The following is a 24,709-nucleotide window of genomic DNA, read 5'->3' on the forward strand; positions in this document are numbered from 1 at the left end:
GCTGCAGAGGACTGGGCACATCCCAGGTCCTGAAATACACCACAAATACAAAGGCACAAAGCTACAGTATATGTCTGGGGAGAAAGGAAGAATAAAAGTTGAGGCTATAGATACAGAAAAAGTGAGCACATTGCCGCAGGGGAGGACTAAACTATGTTGTCGACTTCAGTTGTCAGTTCAGAAAGACACTGAGACAGAGGGGGAATCTCTCCTTAGCATGGGTCTCCTTTGATGAAGAGGCAGAGCTGGAATGAACAAGGCAGAGGTCAAAACAGGTGAGATAAACAGGAGGCTGAGTAGGAGAGGAAGGGGAAGACGAAGACGAAGGAAGAGACACAGAAGATGAAGCACCAAGCAAGAAAAAGAAACTCAAAACCATTGTTTAGCAAACTATTTTGATGTAATCACGTTTTATATTTACTGTACTGTATGTAGTATATGTATTTTAACAAATGATTTCAATGCAGTGAAGTATTTAAGAAACTACGTAGATATTTAGTTGTAGGTGGGAGGATGAGTGATGGTGTTTAATAGAGGATAGGTGTTGGGTTTGTAGTATGTCATATGTTTAACATGTAGATGCTGTGTGAGCACAGATCAGAGGCAGAGAGCTAGTGTGGACCCATTATACCAGGCCTCAGGTCAGTTCATAATGACAAGGTTTAAGATGAAAAAACATGATACAAAGCGTCATTGACATACAAAAAAATCACCAAAGAAGAGAAGTTACAACTTCCATTGAGAGCGTAAGGAAAAAACGAGAAAGAATAAACTGAAGCAGTGTGATAACTAGGTGTTAGAATCTGGACTGAAGGGGTTTTCTATTTTTATATTCTTGTTCATCACAAGTAACACAACTGCTCCCTCAGGCTCTATTACCAACCGACAATCAGACAAAACTCCCTATAATACTGTTGTTGTGCCATTTTGAGACTGATGGGCACCAGATTTACTGTTGGAGGCTCATGAATAGCAGTTCTCATTTTATCAGGTCATCTTTTATTATAGTTCAGGCTTTTGGGGCCGAAGATGCTTTTAAATTTAACACATTACATGAAATTCAATATTATATCTAAATAGCGTAATTTACAGTACAGTATGTATTATTATGTTTTTAAGTAATGTATGTGGTGATTATAATTTCTACACATTTACTGGTAAGATGCAAGACACAAAAATGGGTTCAAATTCAAAATCACTAAGGTTTGGAATAAATACAAAATCATGACAAACTTTGGTTCTAGGGGAAAGTTGCCTCACAGCGATACGATCTGAGAGTTTTAAATGGGTTTTTTATTCATTTATGTGCTCTTCAATCTTCAAGAATGATTTGTTCAAGGAAGCCCGGTTGTCTTTTTCCTCTTTCCCGTGTATACTCACACAAGACTGGATGATAATCTCGGCAGACATCTGTATCCACATTATTCACGGTTATCATTTTAGAAATGATGAGAGTGGAAGTAAAAACACAGCTATGAGTACAAACGACAGGAGGGAGGGAGAGGGAGTCAGATGAAAACGATGAGAGAAGGGCGACTGATAAAATGTCAAATTAGAAGTGGTTGGTAGAAGATGGGGCACATAAAGAGAGGGAGATAAGATGAGGAGAAGAAAAGGGAGCGAAGGGGTATGAAGGATTCACATATCCCAACTGTGAGAAACCAATTTGTAGAACTAATGATGTCACTTTGGCTGACGGGGCACATCTAGATCAGTGTATATACCATCCACACATACAGCCCCCACACACAGCTCATAGAGCGTATCCTTGGTGCTGCTCATGTTGCGTTTAAGTAGCTAAAGGCAATACATCCGTAGCCATAACTGGGTCACAGGGAGGCACATAGGCTGCCAATAAAAGCCCCGAGTCAGGGCTACTGTTACCTTCCAGGGTCTTTGAATAGTCAGTGTGAATAAGAATGAAGTTGAAAGATAAATTCATTAACAATACAACTATTTGTATACATTTATTCAGTGCCTATAGGATTACTGGAATGGTTCTGGAGCTCTTACTGTAAGTGATAGGCAGTAAGGATATACAAACAAGATAGATAAAATGCATTATCCTCCATCGTAATGGTCCATTGTCGAGATCTTCTGTGAAGATTCGGTGTGGAGCCATCTCATTAGCCTGCCATGCCCGTAGGCTTTAATGAGGCCGTAACAGTGAAAAACAAGACACTTTACAATCCAGCGGAAAACGAATATGAGCACTTTTATCCTCATGCGCCCGGCAAAGCAAAATACCACCTTACATCTGGAAATGTCAAGGTTTGCCTTTAACAGGTCCCTGGTGCGCACCTGTCATCCTCCCTTTGGCTGCCCAATAAAAGCTGCCAGGGCTCAGTTATGGTCTTATAGAGGCGGGGGCTCGGTCACGCTCGGTAGCATAACCCAACTCTAATTCCAACAGCCGCTTTGCCATAGCAACAAAAAACAAAAATGTATTTGCTCAATGCAACGAGACACCAATGAGGAGAAACAAGTGCATGAATGTTTATGAGGGAAAATGCCGATGAAATTATTGATTTCCTCTTCATAAGTCTGGAAATGTCTTGGTAACAAACCGGGGGAAGGGGAAGGAGACAACAAAAGGAAGATGGAAGATAAGGAGGGACAGAGACAAACACAGGGAGAGGAGGCGAACGCTGATTATGAGATTGAAAGAAGAGACAGCAATTAGTGGTTCGAGATGACGGTTCGCAGGGGGACGGGGTGAGGAGGAAAGAATCGATAGAGGGGGGGTGGGAGAGAAATGAATGGATCTGGGTAGCTGGCAATAATAACAGCCGAGGAAAGGCGGCGAATGAACAGATAGATTGAAAATTGGACAGGAAGTGCAGGAAGAGGAGTGCAAGTCATTTGTTGCAGCTTACGGTCGGCTAAGCGCTGACATTCATCCCAAATGAAAGTGTCTGTAAGTATTACTGTAGGTTAGACCAAGCTCGGATGTGTGTTTCACTGAGAGGCTGTGAGCAAAAACATCCACGCACAAAGAAATATCTACACGATCTTTATTTTACCTGAACATTTGATGTGATTTTTGACATGATACAGTCATGCAGTGAAATATGTGAATGTGTGGCATAGACTACTGGTGTGGGTGCTTCACTAAGTGCCTATACAATGATTGGGTGTGCGTGTATAAGCCCATCTCTCAGGCATCAGTTCAGCAAGCACGTGGCTCCGGTGTCAAGGAGATGGGAAACATGCGGGAAGTGGCAATTATGGAGGGTCAAAACATTTTTCATGGATGATTTCCTTTGGCACAGCTGACGAAAGGGGGGGGGGTGAATCAACTGTGACAGAGGAGGGGAAGGCGGCGATGAAAGGACGTGCTACTCCCCGGATGAAAGGAGGAGGCAGGTGGAGGGAGAGGAAGACGGCGGCGATGATAGAGAGAGTCAAAATGTCTCCGCGCGGAGATGATGGGGAGAAAAAGTGTTGGAGAGGAAGTGGAGGGTGTTCAAAGTGAGGACAACGGTCAAAGGGGATTGGACCTGCAGCGCAAACACTGGATTAAGAAGAGTAGAACATGTAAATAACTTTGGCTTTTGGTGCCAGTTTACTAAGTTGCAGACTACACAACTACTGTGACTTATTACAAGCTATTTTAGCTTGTAAGCATTTAAGATGAATCTGGACAGAGAATTTAAAAAAAAAGGGAAGCTGCCACCTGAATAATGTGCCCAACATTTTACAAGCATTAATGTAATGTTACCATGTTGAAACAACAGTAACAATCATTATGACGCACTCTTGTTTCCTCTTTCTTGAATCATTTCTATTTTTATTCTTCTGTTGAAAGGCCGCGAATAGACCAAGTATAAATATATACAGTATATGTGTACAGTACTACCCAACCCACAGAGAAGTCAAATGTTTCACTATTTGACACAGTGTATGTGAGAGAAACATGAAGTGGACTTTCAGCATCATGGTAGATTTTCCACTGCTTGTGAAGCGACACTGAGTTTTTAGGTCCAGTCTTAATCTCCAAACTCAGCATTTTATTTGGATCGGAGTGACCTGGAACCAAAGGCTGTGTCACATTAAAGCGAGGAATGAGGAGGAAGGGGAAGAGGTGTGACAGAGGCTGAAAGCACCCCCCCCCCCCCACACACACACACAATTCAACCTGTATATTCGCCCTCTCTCGCACCTTTCCTGCCATTTTGCCTTTCTTTCTCCGCCTTTCTCGCCGCACAATGACACGTGGAGCGCACACACAGTCAAACAGCACAAACATGCGGCCGGCTGCAAAGCTCTTTGACTGTATTACACAGACCATTAGACTTGTTGAATGGACAGACGCCGAAATGAAAGCTGACAATGGACTAAATGACGGAGGCTGCAGAGACACTGAGGATGTAGTGACCCAGATGTGGTGGGGACAAACAGGCCTACTGTAGCGCACACACACACACACACACACACACACACACACACACACACACACACACACACACACACACACACGCACACACACACACACACACACACGCTGTCATAGATGGCGAGATAATGAAGACACACACACAGACGCCCCCCCGGCACCGTGACGTTCAGGCTAATGAATTTTCTGACGTTAATCGCACCTTTTGAAAAGCCTCCACGTCCTCCAGCTACTGGCAGCTGTCTGTTAATGCCTTATCTCTCTCCCATGAACGCATACAGTAGCTGCAGAGTCTGGAGCAGCGGAGGTGGAGGATGAAAACAGTTTTTAAAAGTAAACAGCGAGGCTCTGGAGACTGGAAGGAGGCGGCTGTGACACTGTGCTGTCTTCATCACGTTACCGCCGTTCTGCTGAACATATCTGAATGCTACGCTGCTTATGTGCGTGCGTTTACGGCTTCATTGTGTGGGACGGGGAGCTGCCCCCTGCCAGCTCTGTAATTCACCCACCACTCTGCTTTACCCGCAGGTAAAACAACAAACAGTGGGGGGAAAAAGGAGCACAGTCCCAGTGTAGCAGCCCAATAACACCTTCAGGCTACGGTGTCTTAATAAACCCCAGCCCTGTGTCAACAAACAATAAAATGTCATGGTAACCGAACTTTATTAAAAGTTTCCGTGCAGCGGTTAAACCCATTTCACCTCGCTGCCGTCAGCTGCGGAGCGGCATAAACACCGGGGTGCGTGACAGACCTGTGAGGCAAGCGAAGGTCACGTCAGGCCGCTCCATGTGCAGGAGGAGAGAATTCAACACAGTGATCCTGATAAACACCGACAACACATTCGCTTCATCCTCAGCTGGTGTAACTTTGTGTGTAGAGCTGATTAATATTCACCTTTAACTCAAACTGACGGGAATATGTTGGTTTCCCCAGCAGACCTGCAGGATACACTCCACTGGTTTGTTGGCTGACCACTGCCCCCCCCCCCACAGGTCACACTTATCAAAACAATCTAATATATGTGAGCCATGCACAGACTTGCAAAATCGCCGCAGAGCTGAATGACCTGCAGCCACTGAAATGCGACCACATCTGCGGGGATGCGGTTCTAACTAACATCTGGAAACCACTGCACCGCATCCGCAGAGCAAAGTTTTCTACCTGCGCCTGTCGTCCCCACGCGCTGCTGGTCTGCAGACATGTGCCGCCGTCTGTCTGTGCAGGAGCTTTGCGTATAATGACGGACCACCAGTCTTTCAGGCGGTAATATCTCTTCCTGGACAGCATCTCTCCGATGTCAGGCTTTTATCTAACAGAAAGTAAACATAAACTATTTTGCATACTAATTGGTGCTTTAGCATATTCCACTCTGGTGGACTTTTTCCACTTGAGTGCAAATCTAGCCTTTCTGACACCATAAACGTCAAAGAGGAGGCGATTTAATTTCTAACCCTCTGACAAGGACCCTGTTTAATATTTATCTATAATCCAGCAGCTACTCAGAGCCACTGGTGGAAAACTTTACCAACGGACTTACAACATCTTTAAAACCAATTTCTCTGACTTTCTATGGCTGACAGCTGGCACCGATAGAAACGTGACAGATTTCCCAGCAAACACAGGCTGCGTGGTTTCGTTTGCTGGGGCGTCTGAGCTGTCGCGCGGAATTAAGGCCACGTGAGGCGCGACGACGTCTCTTCTGTAAAGAAAGAGATGACGCAGAGTTGATGATGCGAATGAGGAGGCGCAAACACACAGATGAGCTGAAGTAGCCGTAATTAGCAATGAGCACAGTTTACCACTTTGAAAGGAGAGAAGTGGGTGGACCAGTAGAGCAGCAAACACACAGGACGATACATGGACTCATGGCAGCCAGAGTGAGGAGGGGAGTTGATAAAAACGCAGGAATCCTGAGAGGATCTGTCAGCTCTCATTGGGGCTGATTTTAATGGAAGCCAGTGTGCCCGCACCTCTAACCCATTTGGCCTTAATTCTGGTGGTGCTTTCCAAACTTTTTAAACTTTAATGGCCCCTTCTTAAGTGCCAGCTGCTGACAACATTGATTTGACTTTAAGCCTCGCTGTCCCGCGCGCCTTTATTTTCTTCTGCAAAATCGACAGAAACATCTATTTTCTGCCATCCTTGTCTACCTCCTACTCATCCGATCCTCCTTCCATCCGGCCTTCATGCGCTCCCCTCTGTTCATTTCATGGTGTCAGCAGTCGGGAAAAGCTTGCATGAGACTGCTATTAGGATAAGCTGCTCTTTTTAGGAATGTGCTGTGTGTAGGTATGGGTAGAGCTGCTACAACTCTGTGTTGGTGTTAGTGAAATATTTATTTGGATGTGCCTCGCAGAGATGCAACAATGCAGTGGTACTGCATTATCCTGTGTGTGAGACACCGATCCAAAGTCCAGTTCTGCTACTAAGTACTGTAGGTACTATCATCAGAAGAGGTAGTGCACTGCTTGACCTGCTTATACCACCGAATGAATCTCATGCTTCAAAGCTAGAATTTGAATTCTGCTTTAGCTGATCAGCAAAGACAGGCATCATTGGATCACTCCCACAGCCTTGATAGTTCCAGGATCAGCACCTTGGATAGCTGTTAAAAATGACAGGCGCGGAGTGTTCATGTGAGCAGGAGGCTTTAGAACAACAGTCCATGGATTATGTGATGTTACGTGGTGCTGAGGGAGAAACACAGAATTGGATTATGTTGGTTTCCCAGGTTATTATTATCATATACAGTGTATGTTCATGATGTCAATCCACTGCTCACTCTTCTAGTTGCATGCTGGTCCCAGTTGAACTGGGAGACTGGACACACACTGGGAAATGAAAACAACTCTAAAAGAGCTCAACGTTTTTCATATTTATACCTGTAGCTGGTCTGTAATGTCTTAAACATCTAGTATGTAATGTCTGCAGGAATTAAGCAGTTTAAATAAACGTAGTCACTGAATTGTAGACTTGTCTGCAAAGAGCTGAGCTGGACGGGTTCACAGAGAAGATGCAGGATGCTTATGTGAAAAGCAACAGCTTTCTTTAGCCGTCCATAATGAATCATGATTAGATGAACATGGACTTAACGACAGGACATGTGTCCTCACATGATACAGAGCTGAATAAAATAAACGGCCTCCTTACAAGACGCTGCATCGCTGGACACCACTGTCATAAAAGGGCTTGGGGATACAGTCTAATCGCTGGAGAGGAGCCAGCACCAGACTATAACTTGAAGACAGATGGGAGAGACAAGCTGTAGCAGCCTAATATACGTAGCTGATCTGACTGCAGTGAGAGCTCCACTGCCCAGATGCCGGTTGCTATTTGTTAAACTGATTTATTTGCCTTTCAGGATGTTTCTCCTTTTGTCTTCCCTTTTTTTATCCGCTGTGCCCCCCCGGTGGTCTGTCTCTGCCTTCCTCTGCCATCACGTTGAGAGATGTCCCGGCAGAACAATTAGCCTTTCAATCGGTTGAATATTTTATTTTAAAGGCGACAATTGACCAAAGGCATAATAATGTGCAAACAAAGGGCAAAATGCATGAGCAGTGCAGCTGTTCTTTGTGTGGTCTCAGGATCTTTCCTGTTTCTGAGACTGCAGCTCTGCAGTACACTCATGAATAAGAATATAAAACAGAGCAGGAGAGGAAGCGAGGAGGAGGAGGATATTGGTTCAGAGAATATGACCCTCCAGAGAAAAAACAATCATGTGGTCATATGTGGTTATGAATCCCTGTTATGGCCTATATCATGACTGCATCACAGCGTGAACGCTGCCTAAACAAAGGAAAACCCCAAGCAAACACATTCCCGTCACCCATCATCACACGCTGACTGAGGTTTTATGCTAGCGAACATGTGAAGATGTTTGTGGTTTGACTAAAGCAATAGTGTCAGCGCATGCTGCACACTTTGTCTGTCGCATATGAGGCGTAGGAGCTGACATGAATAAAGTTCTACTTGGAGCCAATACTCCAACAATATTGGCACCCATCAACGAAGCATGAGGACAGCTCACCTAGGTAGATACAGCAGCTAGAGCCTCCCAGGAGGGTGAAAAGGCACCATCTACAGGGGTGGACCAGCTTAGAAGGCACCTTCCCACGGGTAGACGGATACCGTAGTGACAGAGGTGCAGCCTCCCAGAGATCTATAGTGAAGATGAAATCCCTCCAGAGTAGGGCGGATTACAGAGAAAGCAGAGTCTCTCCGGAGACCCTGATGGAAAAACCTTCCTGAGACTGTGATGGTGGATGAGCTGCGATGCCGGAGGCCTTCAGCGGTGGCAAAACACCTCCCAGGGCCATCAGTAATGGCCGAACCTGGCTAACTGAATGGCAGCTAACGGGAAGCTAAGTGCAGGAGAGGCAGGTTGGGTGTCCAGGCGGTGCCTACAGGCCTGAAGACAGCTGCAGGCAAGTAGCAGAGCTCATGTTTAGTGAGCGGAGTCTGAAGAAGAGCGGGGATCGAAGGGTACGGCTGACGGAACCAGAAGAGGTACAACATCAGAGTTGTTATTGTCTGAAACAAAATCATATACTGCTGTTTCCAAAACAACCAATTTCCCTTAAGAAAGAAAATATTACAACGATTTTAAACTCTGATTTACAAAGGTCAAACCTCAGCAAAAAGCCACACCACCACCAGAACAGGACTCTGGTCCTTGATGTCGTCTACCAGCAGAATTAAGACGGACGATTACAAAAGTACTGTATGACAGAGAACGAGCGAGAGAGAGAGTGAGAAGCAGGTAGAGCAGACAGGGCCAAAGCAGAGATGACAGAAAAGAGGTGAAAATGATAATCCTCCACCCCTCCCTCCTCCCCGAGAAGTGACAGCCACGGTGATATATAACCCTGGCAGGGGAAAGTTAATTAGATAGGCTGGGTTACTTAGAGATGAAGGACTGAAGGGCTGCGAGGAGGAGGAAGGAGGAGGAGGAGGATGATGACAGGAAGGTGTAAAACAAAAGGGGAAAAACAAAGAGAAAACGCAAAGAAGGCGGCGAGCGCGAAAGAAAGTCAGCAAAGACAGGAGCCGATAAAGAGGCAGAGGGGAGGAAGGGTGAGGAGGGGGGAGGCGTTAAGTGGTAGTAAGTATGTTAATATGACAGACAGAGGCTGGAAGGATAAAATGAAGCGCACAACACCTGCAGACGCACATTATTCACCGGTAACAAGGTTTCAGTGCATCTGGACTCGCAGCGTCCTGCAGATTTAGGCGGCGCGACGCTGTGGATGATATCGTATTCACAGGAACCCGGCTTCAAGGTTGTGGAGATGAATGTAAACACGCCGTCTAGTTGCTCCTTCATCGGTGAGTGGCGATATTAAAGTCTAATTTACGGCGCCTTCAGCTGCTACGTGCTGCAAGAGGGGATTTCTGGGATAACAACTGTGCCACAACATTTTGCTTCGCTTCCGCTGCACCATTAAGCATCAGGCCACATTCAGCGCCATGGAAACGACAGTCGCTTAGAGTTTGTAATGGATCTGTGACATTAGTGCAGAACAGCTCCTCAGTGTTTACCCTCAGTAAACTGGCCTGACTCCATCTGATATTCATAATTGACGTCTTGAGACTCTTTGATCTCTGTGTGTTTGCTCTCTCGCAGACCTCTAACCCTTCGACTGTATCGATAAAGGTGTGCACTTTTTTTCCTCCTCCCACATTAAATGTGAGCTGAGAAACAGGACGGAGCGACAGGAGGAAGTGAGGAATTAGCTTTAGAAGAGGAGCCTCTTTCTGTGCGAGTGACTGACAACGGCAGCGAGCGCCAAAAAATGAGAGGAGGCCATTCTTTTGTTAATTACATTAATGGAACGCCATGCTCCGGTGAACATGTAACATGACGGGCTGACTTACACACAAACACGCGCACACTCGCAAGCGCGCGCCCTGAGAGGAGCTAAGCCTGCTTTGGTGTTCACCAAACGTGGCAGCCCGCTGTGCAAAGAGCCTGACAGTGAGATAGGAGGCTAACAATGACACACACACACACACACACACACACACACACACACACACGCACACACACGCACACACACGCACGCACACGCGCACACACAGCTGACAGGGAACCTCATCAAACCAGCTTTAATGAAGTCACTTCGCCCAAATAGAAAGAGGAAAAAGGGGGAAGAATGGAGGAACGAGAGAAGGAGGAGAGGAAAGGAGGACAAGGTCGCCTGGATTGATGACGCTCATTAGCCTAATAAGGTACTTTAATGAAGCGGGCCCAATACTGTGGAGTGCCACAGAGTTTACACACACACACACACACACACACACACACACACACACACACACACACACACACACACACACACACACACACACACACACACACACAAAAACACACACACTTGTGTTGTCCGTTATAATCACACGTGAACGTTGCTATTTTCGTCAGCTTCTCCCACAAACAAGGAGTCGCCCTCACGCACACAACGCTGGCTTCCCAGAGACAGACACGCACTCACCTCTCCCTCTGAAGACTGCAGGAGGAGGTCCTTCCTACAGGATGCTGTAAAGTCTCCCACGCCAGCGTTGACCTCTACCCCCCTGGGTGCCTCCAGGGTCAGGGTTCGAGTCGGGGACTCCAGCCTGGGATGCAGACACAACAAAAACAGGTGACGCACTCAGCTGGACAACTCCTGCTTCAGAGCATCAGCTAAAAACACGCTTTTGCACTTCATGTGTCACAGGTTTCAGTAGCTGCATTTCTAGAGAAATAGTCCTGAAATAATCCTGAAAGAAGGTGTTGAAGCATTTTTCCTGGTCCAGTAGAAGGTGCTGTGGTCGGCATCTCTGCCATCGATCATCAATGAAAACAACAGCAGATGAATAAACAGCTTGGTGGTGTTACAGTAGCACAGAGCTTTGCTCAAGGGCCTGTTGGCAAGTCAAAAGTAATAATGAGCGCTTTCAGAATGATTATTTACTGTATGAGGACGGAGCCCACGTAACAACAAGCATCACCCACACAACTAAGATCGAATAAGAAAAACAAACGCAGCACCTCTTCCAGACGCGCGTCGCTCAAGGGCATTTGGATCGGTGGGTGTCCCGTTCCCCAGCGAGCGGCTGAGGGGATAACACAACCCAGCCACAGGGGAGATTAACTCCGCTCATGATGTCCGTCCAGGCTGTGGGCAGAGGAGCCCACGTGGCCAGCGGCGCTTTGACTGAGCGCGATCACAGCCCGCTTCCGTTCTAACGTCCCCACGGCGGCGACAATACGCACCTGCACAGATGCTCCTGCGTCTCAAGGTTTCAATCTTAAGAGCTCAACATTAGCAGACGGGGAAACGCTCCCAAGGTGGCGGTTCTCTATGTCTGGGTGCACCCGAGTAATGAACATGCACTTTGGAAGATATTTCTGTTTCGACATTGCCTCTTTTCTGCCATCAGGTTTATTTTCAGTGTGTTTACACTTCATTAGTTTGTTATTTCCCTCCACCGCGGCGAGGGTTCACCTTGAGAAGTCATTTAGCCGAGTGGAGCCTCTTCAAATACTTTGTTCAATACGACAGAAAACATCGACTGATTGGATTCTATTAATTTCAAATGCAAATTAATAGTGTTCGAGACTGTTCTCCCATTAAGAGAAAATGTATTTAAGCAGAACAGAAGCTAATGATGATAAGATGCTAATGTCAAGATAATGTCACCTGATTTAGGAAAATGTTTGCGGCAGGCTGGTTTGCAGTCATCGTACCTCACTAATGTCCTCCCCTTATTTTAATGGAACTTGGAGACCATGGTTCTATAGGAGATTGAGAGACTTACGATGGGCTTTGCACTTTGGTGTAATGGAATGTTTCATTAAGAGAAAATGTCAGTCATTTACCACTGCTTACGTAGTTGTTTTCATTGGCTTTTTCATTGGATGTGGACACAGACAGAGTTTCTGCATGAAGTCATGCCTTCTTCAAGGCAGCGTGTGTTATTTACACTAAACTCAGAACATAAAGGCTATAAAATAGTCGGCCTCCTGACATAACGCACACATGCCTTTATCTGATATAGACGGTGAATGCTTTTGGTCGAGGCTCCAGGTGGACGTGAGCCGAGGAGTCGTCCCGACGCCCAGGATGAATGGGTTTTACTAATCTGACACGGGTGTAACTGGCAGCACACCCATTCAAAAGCCAGGAGTCTTAAGGTGTGTGGGGTTCTGTCTTTTTCACATGATTTAATTATATCACGGACGGCTGCATATATAACTCTGACGCGGCACTTCTGAAATCACAAGGCTGCAGCCTATAAATCAATGTCTGTCCCGCTGCCTTAAGACGCTTCGAGGATTTAATGAGCTGAAGAAGAAAGTTTTCACAAAGTTTACAGCGGCTGGAGACAACAGACTGTAAGAGTCGGTGGTGTTAGTTCACCTTCCTCAGACTGCATACCTCATCAACTATAATTGACCGTGTTTAAATACAGCTTTGGAATGTGGAGAGGACGTCTGGTTTAGAGAGGGGTTGTGAAGTGTTTGATTGAATAATATTTTAAAGCGTCACTGTGAGCGATTCAAATTTCATCTGCTCACATTACTGAAGTCAGTGAACGCAGCGAAGCGACACAGCCGCAGAAACAGAAGTGGTTTGATCCCGGTTGTTACTGCAGCATCCAAAGGAACCGGTGCTAGTCAGTATAACACACTGCTCCTCCAAATAAAGGGTGTCAATAATGTGTAGTGTTCTATAAAGCTAGTTCATTTATGCATGAATGCTAAATATTTGACATGTTGCAGTAATCAGTTTTTTCAAGTTAAAAAATTCTAAGCTATTAACAAATCAAACCATTTCTGCTGTCAACACGTCTGAGTTTGCTGTTTGCCGGAGCGGACTGTGGTATTTATTCTGGGTCTGGAGGTGAAAGCGTTGGAGTTGCAGTGGATTAAAGGTGAGAGGAGCTTTGCCGCTGTGCAGTTCTGAGCATCCAAGTGATATAATAAGAGCTGGATGCAGACACTTCACATCGGGCCCGACTTACTGATCTGTGAAAGCGGGGACCGCTCTGCAGCGGCCAGAGGTCAAGGAGACAGGACGCGAGACAGGCAGACACCAGGACAGACGGCGGATCAGAACCGCGTTAACACATTACACTGCGCATTATCCTATAGGTTTACATGCGCTACGGGGGAGAGAGAGGACGCGAGGAAGCGCGCCGGCCCCAGTCAACAGCAGTGATGTGAGGATCTTCAGCTGCTTTGACAGCTGAGGCAATTATAGTGACGCCGCTGCAGGCTGAAACCAGCTCTAATGGGCAGGCACACACATACATAGTGACGATCCATCACTCTCTGTCTCCTGCCCTTCTCTCTCCATCTCAACATCCAGCTCCCTGTTTGCTTTCCCCTCTGATTTGGCTCTGTTGCCTTTACAAACACCCCATCTGCTACTTTCTTTTCCTCAGGTTTAGCCCATTTTAAGATCACTCGTACAAAGACACGGCGTATCTACATATCGGTCAGCTGTGAACCTGTCAGCCATTTGGGGGCCGAACACTGGTTGTTTGAGCTGGAAGGACATACGTGAGTGTCTGGCAGTAACTTGTATGATAACGTGTTCATTTATTAGATCAAGAGTACAAATCAATGGGTTTCATAATAAAATTGGCCCAAATATTGATCAGCAGCTGATGAATTAGGTTTGAAATTCCAAACTCGTGGTAGTCGTGTACTTTACTGTCTCTGTTGAAATGATGATGTGTATTGTCTTTTACTTGTTATCAGCTTTGTCGATCCACTGTCACAGCGTTTTATTTTAAAATAGGTTACACATACAGTAGCTAATTTTGAAATGAGTAAATAAAATCTAAGTGATGTTCAACACCAAAGGAAACGACGTTGTCAAAAGCCAAGATCGCATCTAAGTACCAACATTTCCACACTGGCTTCACAGTGGGTGTGAGATTGGCATGCAGACAACACAGAGCGGCATCAATGTTGACACAGCATCTACACCACAAGGTCACACGCTGAGCTTTAAACCCACACAATCCTTAAATCAGTGGGTGACACACACACACACACACACACACACACACACACACACACACACACACACACACACACACACACACACACACACACACACACACACACACACACACACACAGCCTATTAACGACTCTGGTCAGGCCCCTGCATGGTTGTGCTTTTTCATGATGCAGATAACAGGAGTCTGCGGCTAAGCTGTTATCTTTGCCATTCATTATTAATAGAGTAAATTGTATCCTCTGCCCCCCACTCCTCCGTCTGAAGCCAGTCAAGCGCCGGCCCCCTCCTCGCTCTCACAGATCTGTTTTGACCTTCAGGTGCGACAACATCCTTTCATACAGCTTCCATATTTGTCCAAGCTGACAAGATAAGCTGGGCAAAAACGCATCAACAATAAATCTTATCTTGATTCATTTTTGGAGAAAGCCAGAGCAAGAAAAGAAAGAGGATTAAACACATACCTATAAAAAAATAGAGACCGCTTATTGTATATATTAATAATCCGCATATTAGTGACAACAGGACTATTTGATATCAGCTTGATTTAAATGAAATAGGGTATTTTATTATCACACAAAGTCTCTCTCTGTGGAATTTCCCTGGAGATCACAACTTCTATGAGCTCGGTCCTCTGACCCCAGGATGAGCTTTCCATCCTCAAAGAGAAATTCCGTCATTTATTGTGTTTTGGAGAGCGGTGTCGCCAGCCGTGCAGAAAAGTTGCTAAACATGTTAAAACCGGAGCTCTTTAGTGCGGCTGATATTTCCCAGAAGTCTTGGCTGACATTCATCCTGCCCTTTTCTTCTTCAGAAGCAATGAAGGCCACACCACCTTATCACCACCTTGCCATTTGGGATGTAAACCTTTAACCTTTTCACGCAAAGCGCTTCATCATTTGCCTCAGTGCCCCCATTGCCGCCATCAAACGCGATCCAGGGAGCACTTTAAAAACAGTTTCAAAAGTTGAGTTGAAAGTGACTGAAGACAAAAAAAAGCCTTAGCCTGCAACTTTTAGAGTTAAATTAAGGCAGAATGCAGAAATATGGTATTTATGAGGCCTGCTGAGGTTTTATTGTGAGGCAGAGCCAGGCAGCATGTTTCAATCAGAAACACAGTGTTGGCCTGTTTTCAGTAAGAGCGAGTCGGAGACGTGTGTGTGTGTGCGTGCGTGCCTTCAAGGCAGGCTTGTGTGAGCAAGTGTGTGATATTAAGAGGAAACAGAAGTCCAATCAGACGATTAGTGCACGTGTGCATAACAGAAAGCAGCAGCGCCGTCTAATTTCTCCTCCTAGATTCACCGGTAGTTACTTTATCACCACCAACGGTTTGCGTATTTGTGCAGCTGTCTACATCTGCTTTTACACAACGCGCTGCCTGACAAATCTGTGAGCTACTCCGCAGCGACTTTCAGAGCCTCTTGATGTGATATGTAGCTGAGGAAATGGCTAATGGCAGAGTGTGCAAGGAGAAAAAATGTCAAGCAATTTCATGCCTTTGTGCCTCCGCTGGGGAGCCAAGCTGATAATTTAATCAGTAGTGAAAGACTAGCTTCACTCCTCCGCAACTTCAGCCATTCCCTCTATTGTTCGTGACTTGTTTTTGTCAAAAAAATTTAAAAAGAGAGAGAGAGAGAGAGAGAGGGGAAGCTCAAGGCAGAACTTTCCATAGTAAAAAGTTAGGACAAGAAGGCAGAGGGTGGGTGAAGATCCAGGAGAGGAGAAAATGAGTCTGCAAGAGAGAGAGTACGTGGATCTGACCACTATCATTAGCTGTGTGTGTGTGTGTGTGTGTGTGTGTGTGTGTGTGTGTGTGTGTGTGTGTGTGTGTGTGTGTGTGTGTGTGTGTGTGTGTGTGTGTGTGAGTGTGTGTGTGTGTGTGTGTGTGTGTGATAAATTAAAGAAACCATCCTAACATCCCAAAAGTGCCTGCATGGATTGTCAATCATCCAGGTGAGATTATCCTAAAAGCTGAGTCACGCTAACTGCGGCGACACATGCCATCGACATCTGCTTCAGTTAATCCTTTAAATATTTTCTATATTCAAAGACAAATGGCCAGTACAACCCAGGTTACAGTAAGACAGTTGATTAATGATGTAGCCCTGAGGGAGGGACCACCCCCTGCGTGAGGCGGGCTGCCCGTCTGTCAGGACTCAAGTATGAAATTCTCAGCGTCTGAAAATCTATGATCTAAAACACCGTAATGGTTTTTTTCATCAACACATCTTTTCTATTCTATTGTTTTTCTATGGCCCAGTGTACCGTGGGTTTTATACAGTATTAGTAGTGGTATTTGTCTCGCGTTAATGCTTTATATACTGTAAAGATGAATGTGTGCATTTGCATTTGCTGTGCTATTAAGCAGGGGATCAAGTGCCATAATCAATAAAAACAAACAGATAAAAACAAAGCTAAGACACAGTAAAGTGTCTGTCCTCTCCTAAAATAATGAGTGGAAACATAGCAAACAAGTCTTAAATTTTTTTTTTTCCTGAAATCCACTGTAAAGACACGCTGTGTAGGGTAGTTGATAACCGCCCCCTAGTGGACAGACAGAGAAAAGAAAAGCACAGAGCCACAATAGGCAAAAGGAGGAAGGGATGAGGCCAGAGAGCAGAGAGAAGACTGGAGTTGTGAAGGGGAGAGGAGGTGATCTGAGCAGAGCCAAACACAATCATAGCATCCAGTCAGTGTTTTTCTTTCCTTGTCTGCCTCATTGCCTCCTGCTCCTGCAGTCATCCTGTCAGTGCTTCTCTCATTTGGGCTCTCAGCTCCTCATCTCCTGGCTGGATGCAAGCTGCTCCTACTACTCCTCTCCCCTCTCTGAACCTGTGCAAGCAGAACAGAACGTAACCCGCCGCCTCTTTATCGCTCTCCGCGTTCTCATTCATGTCCTCTCTGTCAACTCTGTCACTTCATCCGTTGTCATGCTTTGGCGGAGCTCCTTTTATTTCACCTCACCGCTTCGTTCTCTCCCAAGCTCTGTCTGTTGCCTCAGAATGTTGACCTTTGGAAAGGTTAGACAAGTTAAAAAGTGACTTACTGTATGTATTAGAGATAATTGATATTAAAGGTTGCCATAACAACTGGTTGTTTTATAGGCTGGAACTCCACGGTGGCCAATTTTAAGGTAATATTCTTGTAATAATCTGCAGCACACTGCAATCGTGTGCTGCGGCGTTTGTGAGGTGTCTGAGTATCCAAACACCTCTCTCTTTGTATGTCTGTGTGTGACTTCAGTGTTTTCTAATGTTATTTATCTGCTTTGATTTCACTGTCTAGCCAAAACAGCCTCAGGCCATTTGTAATAGTCTTTATTCACAGCGGAACACTTGGCTCTGTCGCAAAATCTGATATTAACAGCCGTCTATCTTTGCAAACACCCAAACACACGCACACACACACATGTACACACGCACACACACACACACACACACGCACACACACACACTTCAACTCACACGAGGAACAGATGCGTGGCAATATGTTGAGAGCGCTGAATATTTACTGGGTATTGTTGTTTTTACATATTCCCCCTCAAGATGTGTACAACAGCATCCGATGATAAACAGCGGCTGATAAACAATAACTAACAAAGACAAACAGCAATCAACGAAGGCAAACAACGGCAGACCAGCAGTGTGTGCAGTTTGCCGAGGCCGTGTTCCAGAGCGCCGTGAACCAATTAAGAAACAAAATCCCGTTAATAGGAAGCAGGGGCTGTGGGAGCAGTTTGTTACATGTGACAGGCAACGTAAATACCACACGAGACCTCAGCAGTTTCAGCATAATATACGAGAGATCCCACCAGGACTGAGCACATCCAGCACAGCAACACTAATACAGTACCCTGATGCTGTGGCACCATTGGTCACTTTTAAATATGTACAGTATTACTTTAGATCGTTCGTTTTCGTTCCTGTTGGTCTGAAAGAGTCACTTTTATCTCCCTGTGTTTAAATTAGCATCCTGATTTAGCATGAACGCTACATTCAAGTATCATCTGCAAAGGTGTAGCGCAAGAAAAAAAAACAAAAAAAAAAACTGTAGCATCTGGCGAAACATCACAACAGGGGACGTGAGATGTACAGTATTCAGGACGCTCCAGATCACTGTCGCTACAGGTCGTCTTCAAAATGTAGGACGCTCATTACGGATCGTCTAGATCTGGGACAAGTACCGCATGCGTTTGTGGAGCACGACAGAGTAACAGCCCCCCACTGAACCCCCCGCGCTGTACAGTATAGATCGTTCCCATAACTGCACCTGCTTGTTATTTGACTTGCATTCTCCCTTTCTTTGTTCTCAATGATTTCCCCGCGTGTTTAATCGATAGGAGGCGGAACAAAGCCGGCCGAAGCTGATCGTCCTTGTTGCACCAAGGAGAACGGAGACATCGCTTTCATCCTCAGTCCAACCCCACGACGGCGGACTGGAAGAAATCCATGAACTTTTTTTAAGCGGTACAGATGAGACTTTGGTTCACCTGAGCGGCCGCTGCTTATTTTTCATTAAAAGCCTGTCATTATATTTAATGAATCGGGAATTTATGGAGCTTCACAGCACATCGACAGCGCTGCCACATAATAGAAGCGGTCGAACAAGGATTTCAAACTACTGTACGATCAGCTCCGCAATTACAGGAGACAAAAGAACAACAACTGCCTGAGTCAAAGGCCGAACGAAGAAAGGGACGATAAGGGAAAGAATCACAGCCCGGAGTTGTTTCTGCCAAGCTGTAATCAGCCGTCCAGTAATGCTGACCACAGGCCCGATGGAATGAATATTCAACTAACAACAAAAGATGAAAAGCCCCAAACAAGCAGCCGTTGTTCCAAAACCCTCCTGCCAACGATCCGCTGCTCTTTAAGGGAGGCTGCAGCGCGAAACCGCGGTGTGAACAGAAACCTTTTCCCAACGGCGCAGTTCAAAGAGAACGGGTCTCGTTCTCAATTTTAATGATTTCCAATTACTTTGACACAAACCCCAACTTTTTAATCAAGAAACAGCCAGGGGCAGGCTCAGTCCCTGGGTTTCTGCAGCTAATTAGGCGGCGTACCTTGCCATCCCATCCCAGGCTCCTCCATCTGGCGGCTCCCATCAAACCCGGCCCAAATCCAGGCTGCTCTGAGGCTCTGCATAGGAAGCGGGTCGAAATCAGATCGCTGGCCTGTTTCAACGAGGCACCGGAGGATTGTAATCTCAGGTACAACACGAAGGTGAAGCCCCCCCCTGTGAACGGAGGCATCTCCCTCACACCCAACAGACGTCACCGCTCCTCGATAGCGGATGAAGATGGGCTGAAAACGCGTTTATTGAACTATTGGACGTGCGAGAGAGAGACATGAGGAAGAGCAAAGAGTAGATAATGTCCCTGCTTGAAGGACAGGTGTGTAACTGAGTTAAATTGGAAGTTCCCCGATGACCCAGGACCATTAAGTGATATTAGCGCTCTTGTCCTGTATAAAAACGTGTGCAGCAACTTTTGGCCTCCAATTAAAACTAGAAAACAGATGGAGATTCATTACACAGGAAGGTACTGTAGGAAATGAGAACACATGAGAACAACAGTGAAACACACTACACCCAAGGGGGTTTCAGGGAATGATGTCATTCACTGTACGGTAGCAATTTAGGACGAACGACAAAAACCTAGTAGTTGTATTTATCAAAGACCCAAATCCACAGATGTGATCTCGCTTTTGTGGTTTTTGGAGCAGAGCACAGACGATGGGAACAAAGCTACAAGAATACAAAATAAAAAGCAAAGAAATCTCATTAGCGGCTCCATCCTGAGGGAGCCGTTGAAGGGGAGGAGAGTTTAACACATTCCTATTGTTATGAATTACTCCCTGCTCTTTACTGGGTGGGTTTGTGCTTTACTCGGCAGCGTGTCCTCGTGGGACCGGCTCGATGGATGAAGCACTTTCTGCTGTAGCGGCCGTGCTGCGCGAGGGGTTGATCTAACGGCTCCGAACCGGTCTTGGGAGTATCAATCACACGAGGTCCAAATTAAACTAAAACTAATTCTCTCCAAATTAATTCCTCCCTGGTTTTTGTATTCGTTTAAGACCTCCGTGCATTTGAAATGTTTAGTTGTTCACGTCACTTATGTGAAATCAGTTTCTTTAGGCTTAAGACAAAAATAGATCAGTCATTGATCCAGTGAGTCCTGCTTCTCTGACCTCCTCACACTCTTTTCCATTACCAACTGCAGCACATACTGACTGATGCTCTTTTTTCTGCATACATTAATGACAGCATGGTTAAAATGCTTTCTACAATATATTATGTTTCACAATAAATTCTTCCAAAGCGAATTCAGGTAAAGTGAGTAAAAGCTAATATTAGTCAGAGTAATGCTTCAAATAATAAAGATCCTGTGTTTCTATCTACATTCATTGTTCGTGCACTTACAGTATAGATTTAAGCTTTTAATTAAAGCTTTTATGAGGAAACTGGAGCTTGTGCTCGTTTTGCCGTCCTAAGCCCCCTTTAAACTCGTACCCCACACTACTGTGCTCTTTCTACAATAAATCCTTTCCCATGCCCCTGATTCTCACGGGGTTCGGAGTTCCTCAACAGTCCTCCTTGACTTCCTCAGATGTAAGGATGCATATATACAAGAGCAAGGGATGGGGGAAAATCCTTCTCCGATACCTAGGGCTAAACCTCCTCAGGGAGCCTTCTCATGACCCCAGGAACTGGAGAGGGAAGGGGGGGTGGGGGGATAAGAGGATAAAAGAGTGGATACGCAGATATTGACTGAGCAGCAGCTCGTTTCTGTGGATCAGACGAAGTTAGATACGCGAAGGAGCCAGTGATGCTGCATGGGTCTCAAATGTTCCAGATAAACAGTAGACGGGCCCTGAAACAGCTGTGAGGATAAGCGCCTACTGTACATGAGAGAACATGGGAATAAATTAAGAGCCACTATGAGTGTCTGCTGTCAGTCTGGCTTTCCAGCTGCCTTTGCTTTTCAGACGCCGCTTGAAGTTCGTCTCTTTACCTCTGTCTTGTTCCGCACTCCTGGCAGCTTCCTGTCAGTGTTTACTGACAGATTTCAGGACTGTCACTCATCGTTTTACAAACATTATTTGGATGCATTCTTTAAACATTCGCCTTGTTACTTAGCATTCGTATTTTTTTCTCTTTTATATTGACTGACATTCTCATTTCGAACTCTCTCTCAGCAGTTGTAGGAGCAAACACAAAAAAAAATGATGCTGAATATAGACAAATTAATGATAATTTTAGAAAAAAAAGAATTTAAAGCCAAGAGCAAACAGACTTAATACGTCAGGACAGACTCAGCTTATTTATTTCCTGTTCAGATCTATTCAACTGTTTAACTAATTACGGTTGATGGGCCTTTCTAGTAGCTGCACAAACTGTGAGCGAGACAACGGGTACCCAGCCTTCACCTCACTCCACCTCCTTACAGTACAAACACAAGCATATAGTAAAAAGCACATTTTTTAGGAATTGAGCTGTGCTGCTGCTGCAGTCTGGAGCCATGTGAAATAAATAAAACCAAGGTCAACTCATTAAAGCGGCTTTGCTCTGCATAAATAAAACACGGGCTGTTTACACGCAGGCGGGAACGTGCAGGTCTCTCATGTGTCTGCAAAATATCCTCGTCCTCACGCGGAGGAAGGCTTCTCATCCACCAAAGGCCGCATCGACAGTGTTGTGGCGTTCGCCTCGGCCACGGGTTGCGCCGAAAATGAAAAGCGGCCGCGTGATCGCAGCGCGTTCGCTGCCTCCATCAGTGAACGGCAGCAGCCGCAGCTCTTAAGCGCTTAGAAAGCGCCACATCACAGCCCAACTCCTCTACAGCCACCTCCTCCGCTTTCAGCCCGTTCGTGTTTGTTGACTGCCTGCGTGCCTCCGTTCGTGTTCTTTAGCCAGTCACTGTATGAATGGAAGGGAGACGTCGGCCTGTGTTGTTGAAGGGAGCGCCGGCGTTGCTCTGTGGAGCCGCCGCTCTCGGCCGCTCGCTCCCTGTGCGCTTCAAAGCCGCACGCGAGGGAAGCGGCGTGAACGCGGCGAGCAGTGGCGCCGGCGCCGGAGGCTTTGAAAGCTCCCCGCGCAGCATTCCTGGAGCGTTGGCTAAAAAGCCCTTTGTTTCTGCGCTGCTACAGCAGTAAAAGCCCTTTGCAGCCCGGTGTCTTCATGTCTCTTCAGCTGTGGTTGTAGCAACTTTTAAGAGCCTTTGGCAAATAGAATAGAGCCTCACTGTCACAGTGTGCGTGCGTGCGTGCGTGCGTGCGTGCGTGTAAAGCAGCTGTTCTACGTGGAACCTGTCACCTTGCTCATTGGCAGCTGGACTCATCTGGATTGATGAGTTTGGATGCCAGGTATTTACGTATACTGTGTCATTAGCATTTCAAGTAATTGCTTTTCACCATCCATGAGCTCAAAGATGGAGAGTCTCCACACGCTTTGTGTGGGATCTTGTGGCCGATGACATTGAGATTCACGGCGGGGGGTTCTTGGGTTCTTCAACTTGTCAAGTGCTTGTTCTCTGCACCCCGTGTGCCATCGAGCTCCCCTCGACCAAATGTAACCCGCTGTTACGCGTCCGATCCAATATCTCCTCTCCTCCTTTCAGCCTGTTGCTTTGTTCCTTGTGTTCTCAGCGTAACATAAAGCAAAGTGCCCTGCTCTGCATTACGTGCACAGTAAAACATAACAAGGAATCTTCACCAGTAAAGAGGTCAATAACCGTAGACAGGGTGGAATTTACTTCATGTAACGCGTTGGAGTCTCTGATTTCCTGTTTCCTCGCGCCTTGTCTGACACGGAGACAGATTATTAGCTTTAACTGGAATTCAGTGTGATCATTACATGTCCCATTTACCTTCACTGCTTCTCATATGTAGAGAGGGGGGGGATTATAGACAGAAACATGTAACGCCGACAGACCAAGGGGCATAACATTAGAACCACCTCCTAATAGTAACAGCATAACTAACACACAGCAGCAGAAAAAGCAGCTTTCTTATAGCTGCAACGTAAAACCTGTAGATGTAGAATCCATTTCAGACTTGCTGTAATTGATGAACTGAGTCAGGTCCACACAGACTGAGAACAGAAAGGGGTTTATAGGGATATGCAGCAGATAGATCAGGACAATGACTATGATGAGGAAACAAAGCACGGAACCGACTTAACTTTTTTTTTTCCAGCGGCGATATTAAATACACCTCATTTAAAGGGAAAACCCCTGATAATCAGTAGGTTTCATTCCGTCTCGTCTTTCCCCACCATTTACCAGCTAATGACTGCGAGCGGAGGGAGCGGTGTGAAGCCCGTAATCATCCCCGGTGTTATTTTGCTGTGCTTTCCATTAACCCTGCGGTGGATGGAGCGGCGAGCGATTATCGGTTCCGCTCCGTACGCGCCGTTGGTCCCGAGGCTCGCACGCCGACGGGCTCCTCCCGCCGCTGCCGAGCTTCCGTGCCCATTTCCTCCCCGCAGGCCTTCGCCGCAGGCCTCCGTGACCTCGCGCACCCGCGCCGACCCGTCCGCCGACCTGCCGCTCCCGCTCCTCCTCCTCTCAGCGGCTTTCCATCCCACACCACCATCTATCACTTATTGGTTTCCCTCTGCTACTCTGACTCCCCCCTCCTCCCCCTCTCGTCCCCTTTGATCCCTCAGCACGCACGGCTTCTATTTCCTCCGCTCCCCATTTCGCTTTGCTTTCAGCCTATCTTTTGTCTCTGTCAAGTCTCTGTCAAGTCATTTCAATTTGCCTCAGTTTCCCATTCTGCTCCGATACTTTTTATTTGATCAAACGTTATTGCTTAGAATTATACAGTGAGGAGGAAAAAATGGCAGCGCGGAGGAAGAGAGCGAACGCTGACTTAGAGTAAGCCCCGCACTGGAACCAAGGGCTTAGCAGTAACTAGACAGTGGCAGTCCACTGGAGTCTCACTCGTTTCAGCAGCGCGTTGACGTTAAACACAACAGGAAAAGGAGCAGTTGCCATCTTGCACAAACTGAAAGTATTCAAGTACTTTGTCCATATTCCACAACAAACTATTCATGTACTTTCTCCATATTCCACAACCTGCTGCTGCCGCGACCTGAAGCTCCTGCAGGAGCTATTATGCTGACGGGTCCTCCCTCCCCTCGTCCTGATCTGTTCTTCTCTGTCTGTTCTTTTTTAATCGTTCCTCCACTTCCTCTCCTGTCATTTCTCTTCATAGCATTTGAACCTACTGCCTTTCTTCTTCTTCTACTACTTTGTACTCCATCATTCTACAGAACATGCGGAGCGGCTTGGTTTCAC

General features: G+C 46.2%; 1 protein-coding gene across 2 annotated transcripts in view; it reads right to left on the bottom strand.

The window, feature by feature from the left end:
* LOC114856776 (zeta-sarcoglycan) overlaps window positions 1-24,709 on the bottom strand; it is a 238,715-nt gene that overhangs the window by 34,821 nt on the left and 179,185 nt on the right. For both annotated transcript variants that reach the window (XM_029152486.3, XM_029152506.3), the window contains one exon: window positions 10,889-11,012. In XM_029152486.3, the coding sequence (XP_029008319.1) occupies window positions 10,889-11,012 (124 nt within the window). The remainder of the gene's footprint in view (window positions 1-10,888; window positions 11,013-24,709) is intronic.

This window comes from Betta splendens, chromosome 1 (genome assembly GCF_900634795.4).
Source record: "Betta splendens chromosome 1, fBetSpl5.4, whole genome shotgun sequence".
Lineage (NCBI taxonomy): Eukaryota > Metazoa > Chordata > Actinopteri > Anabantiformes > Osphronemidae > Betta > Betta splendens.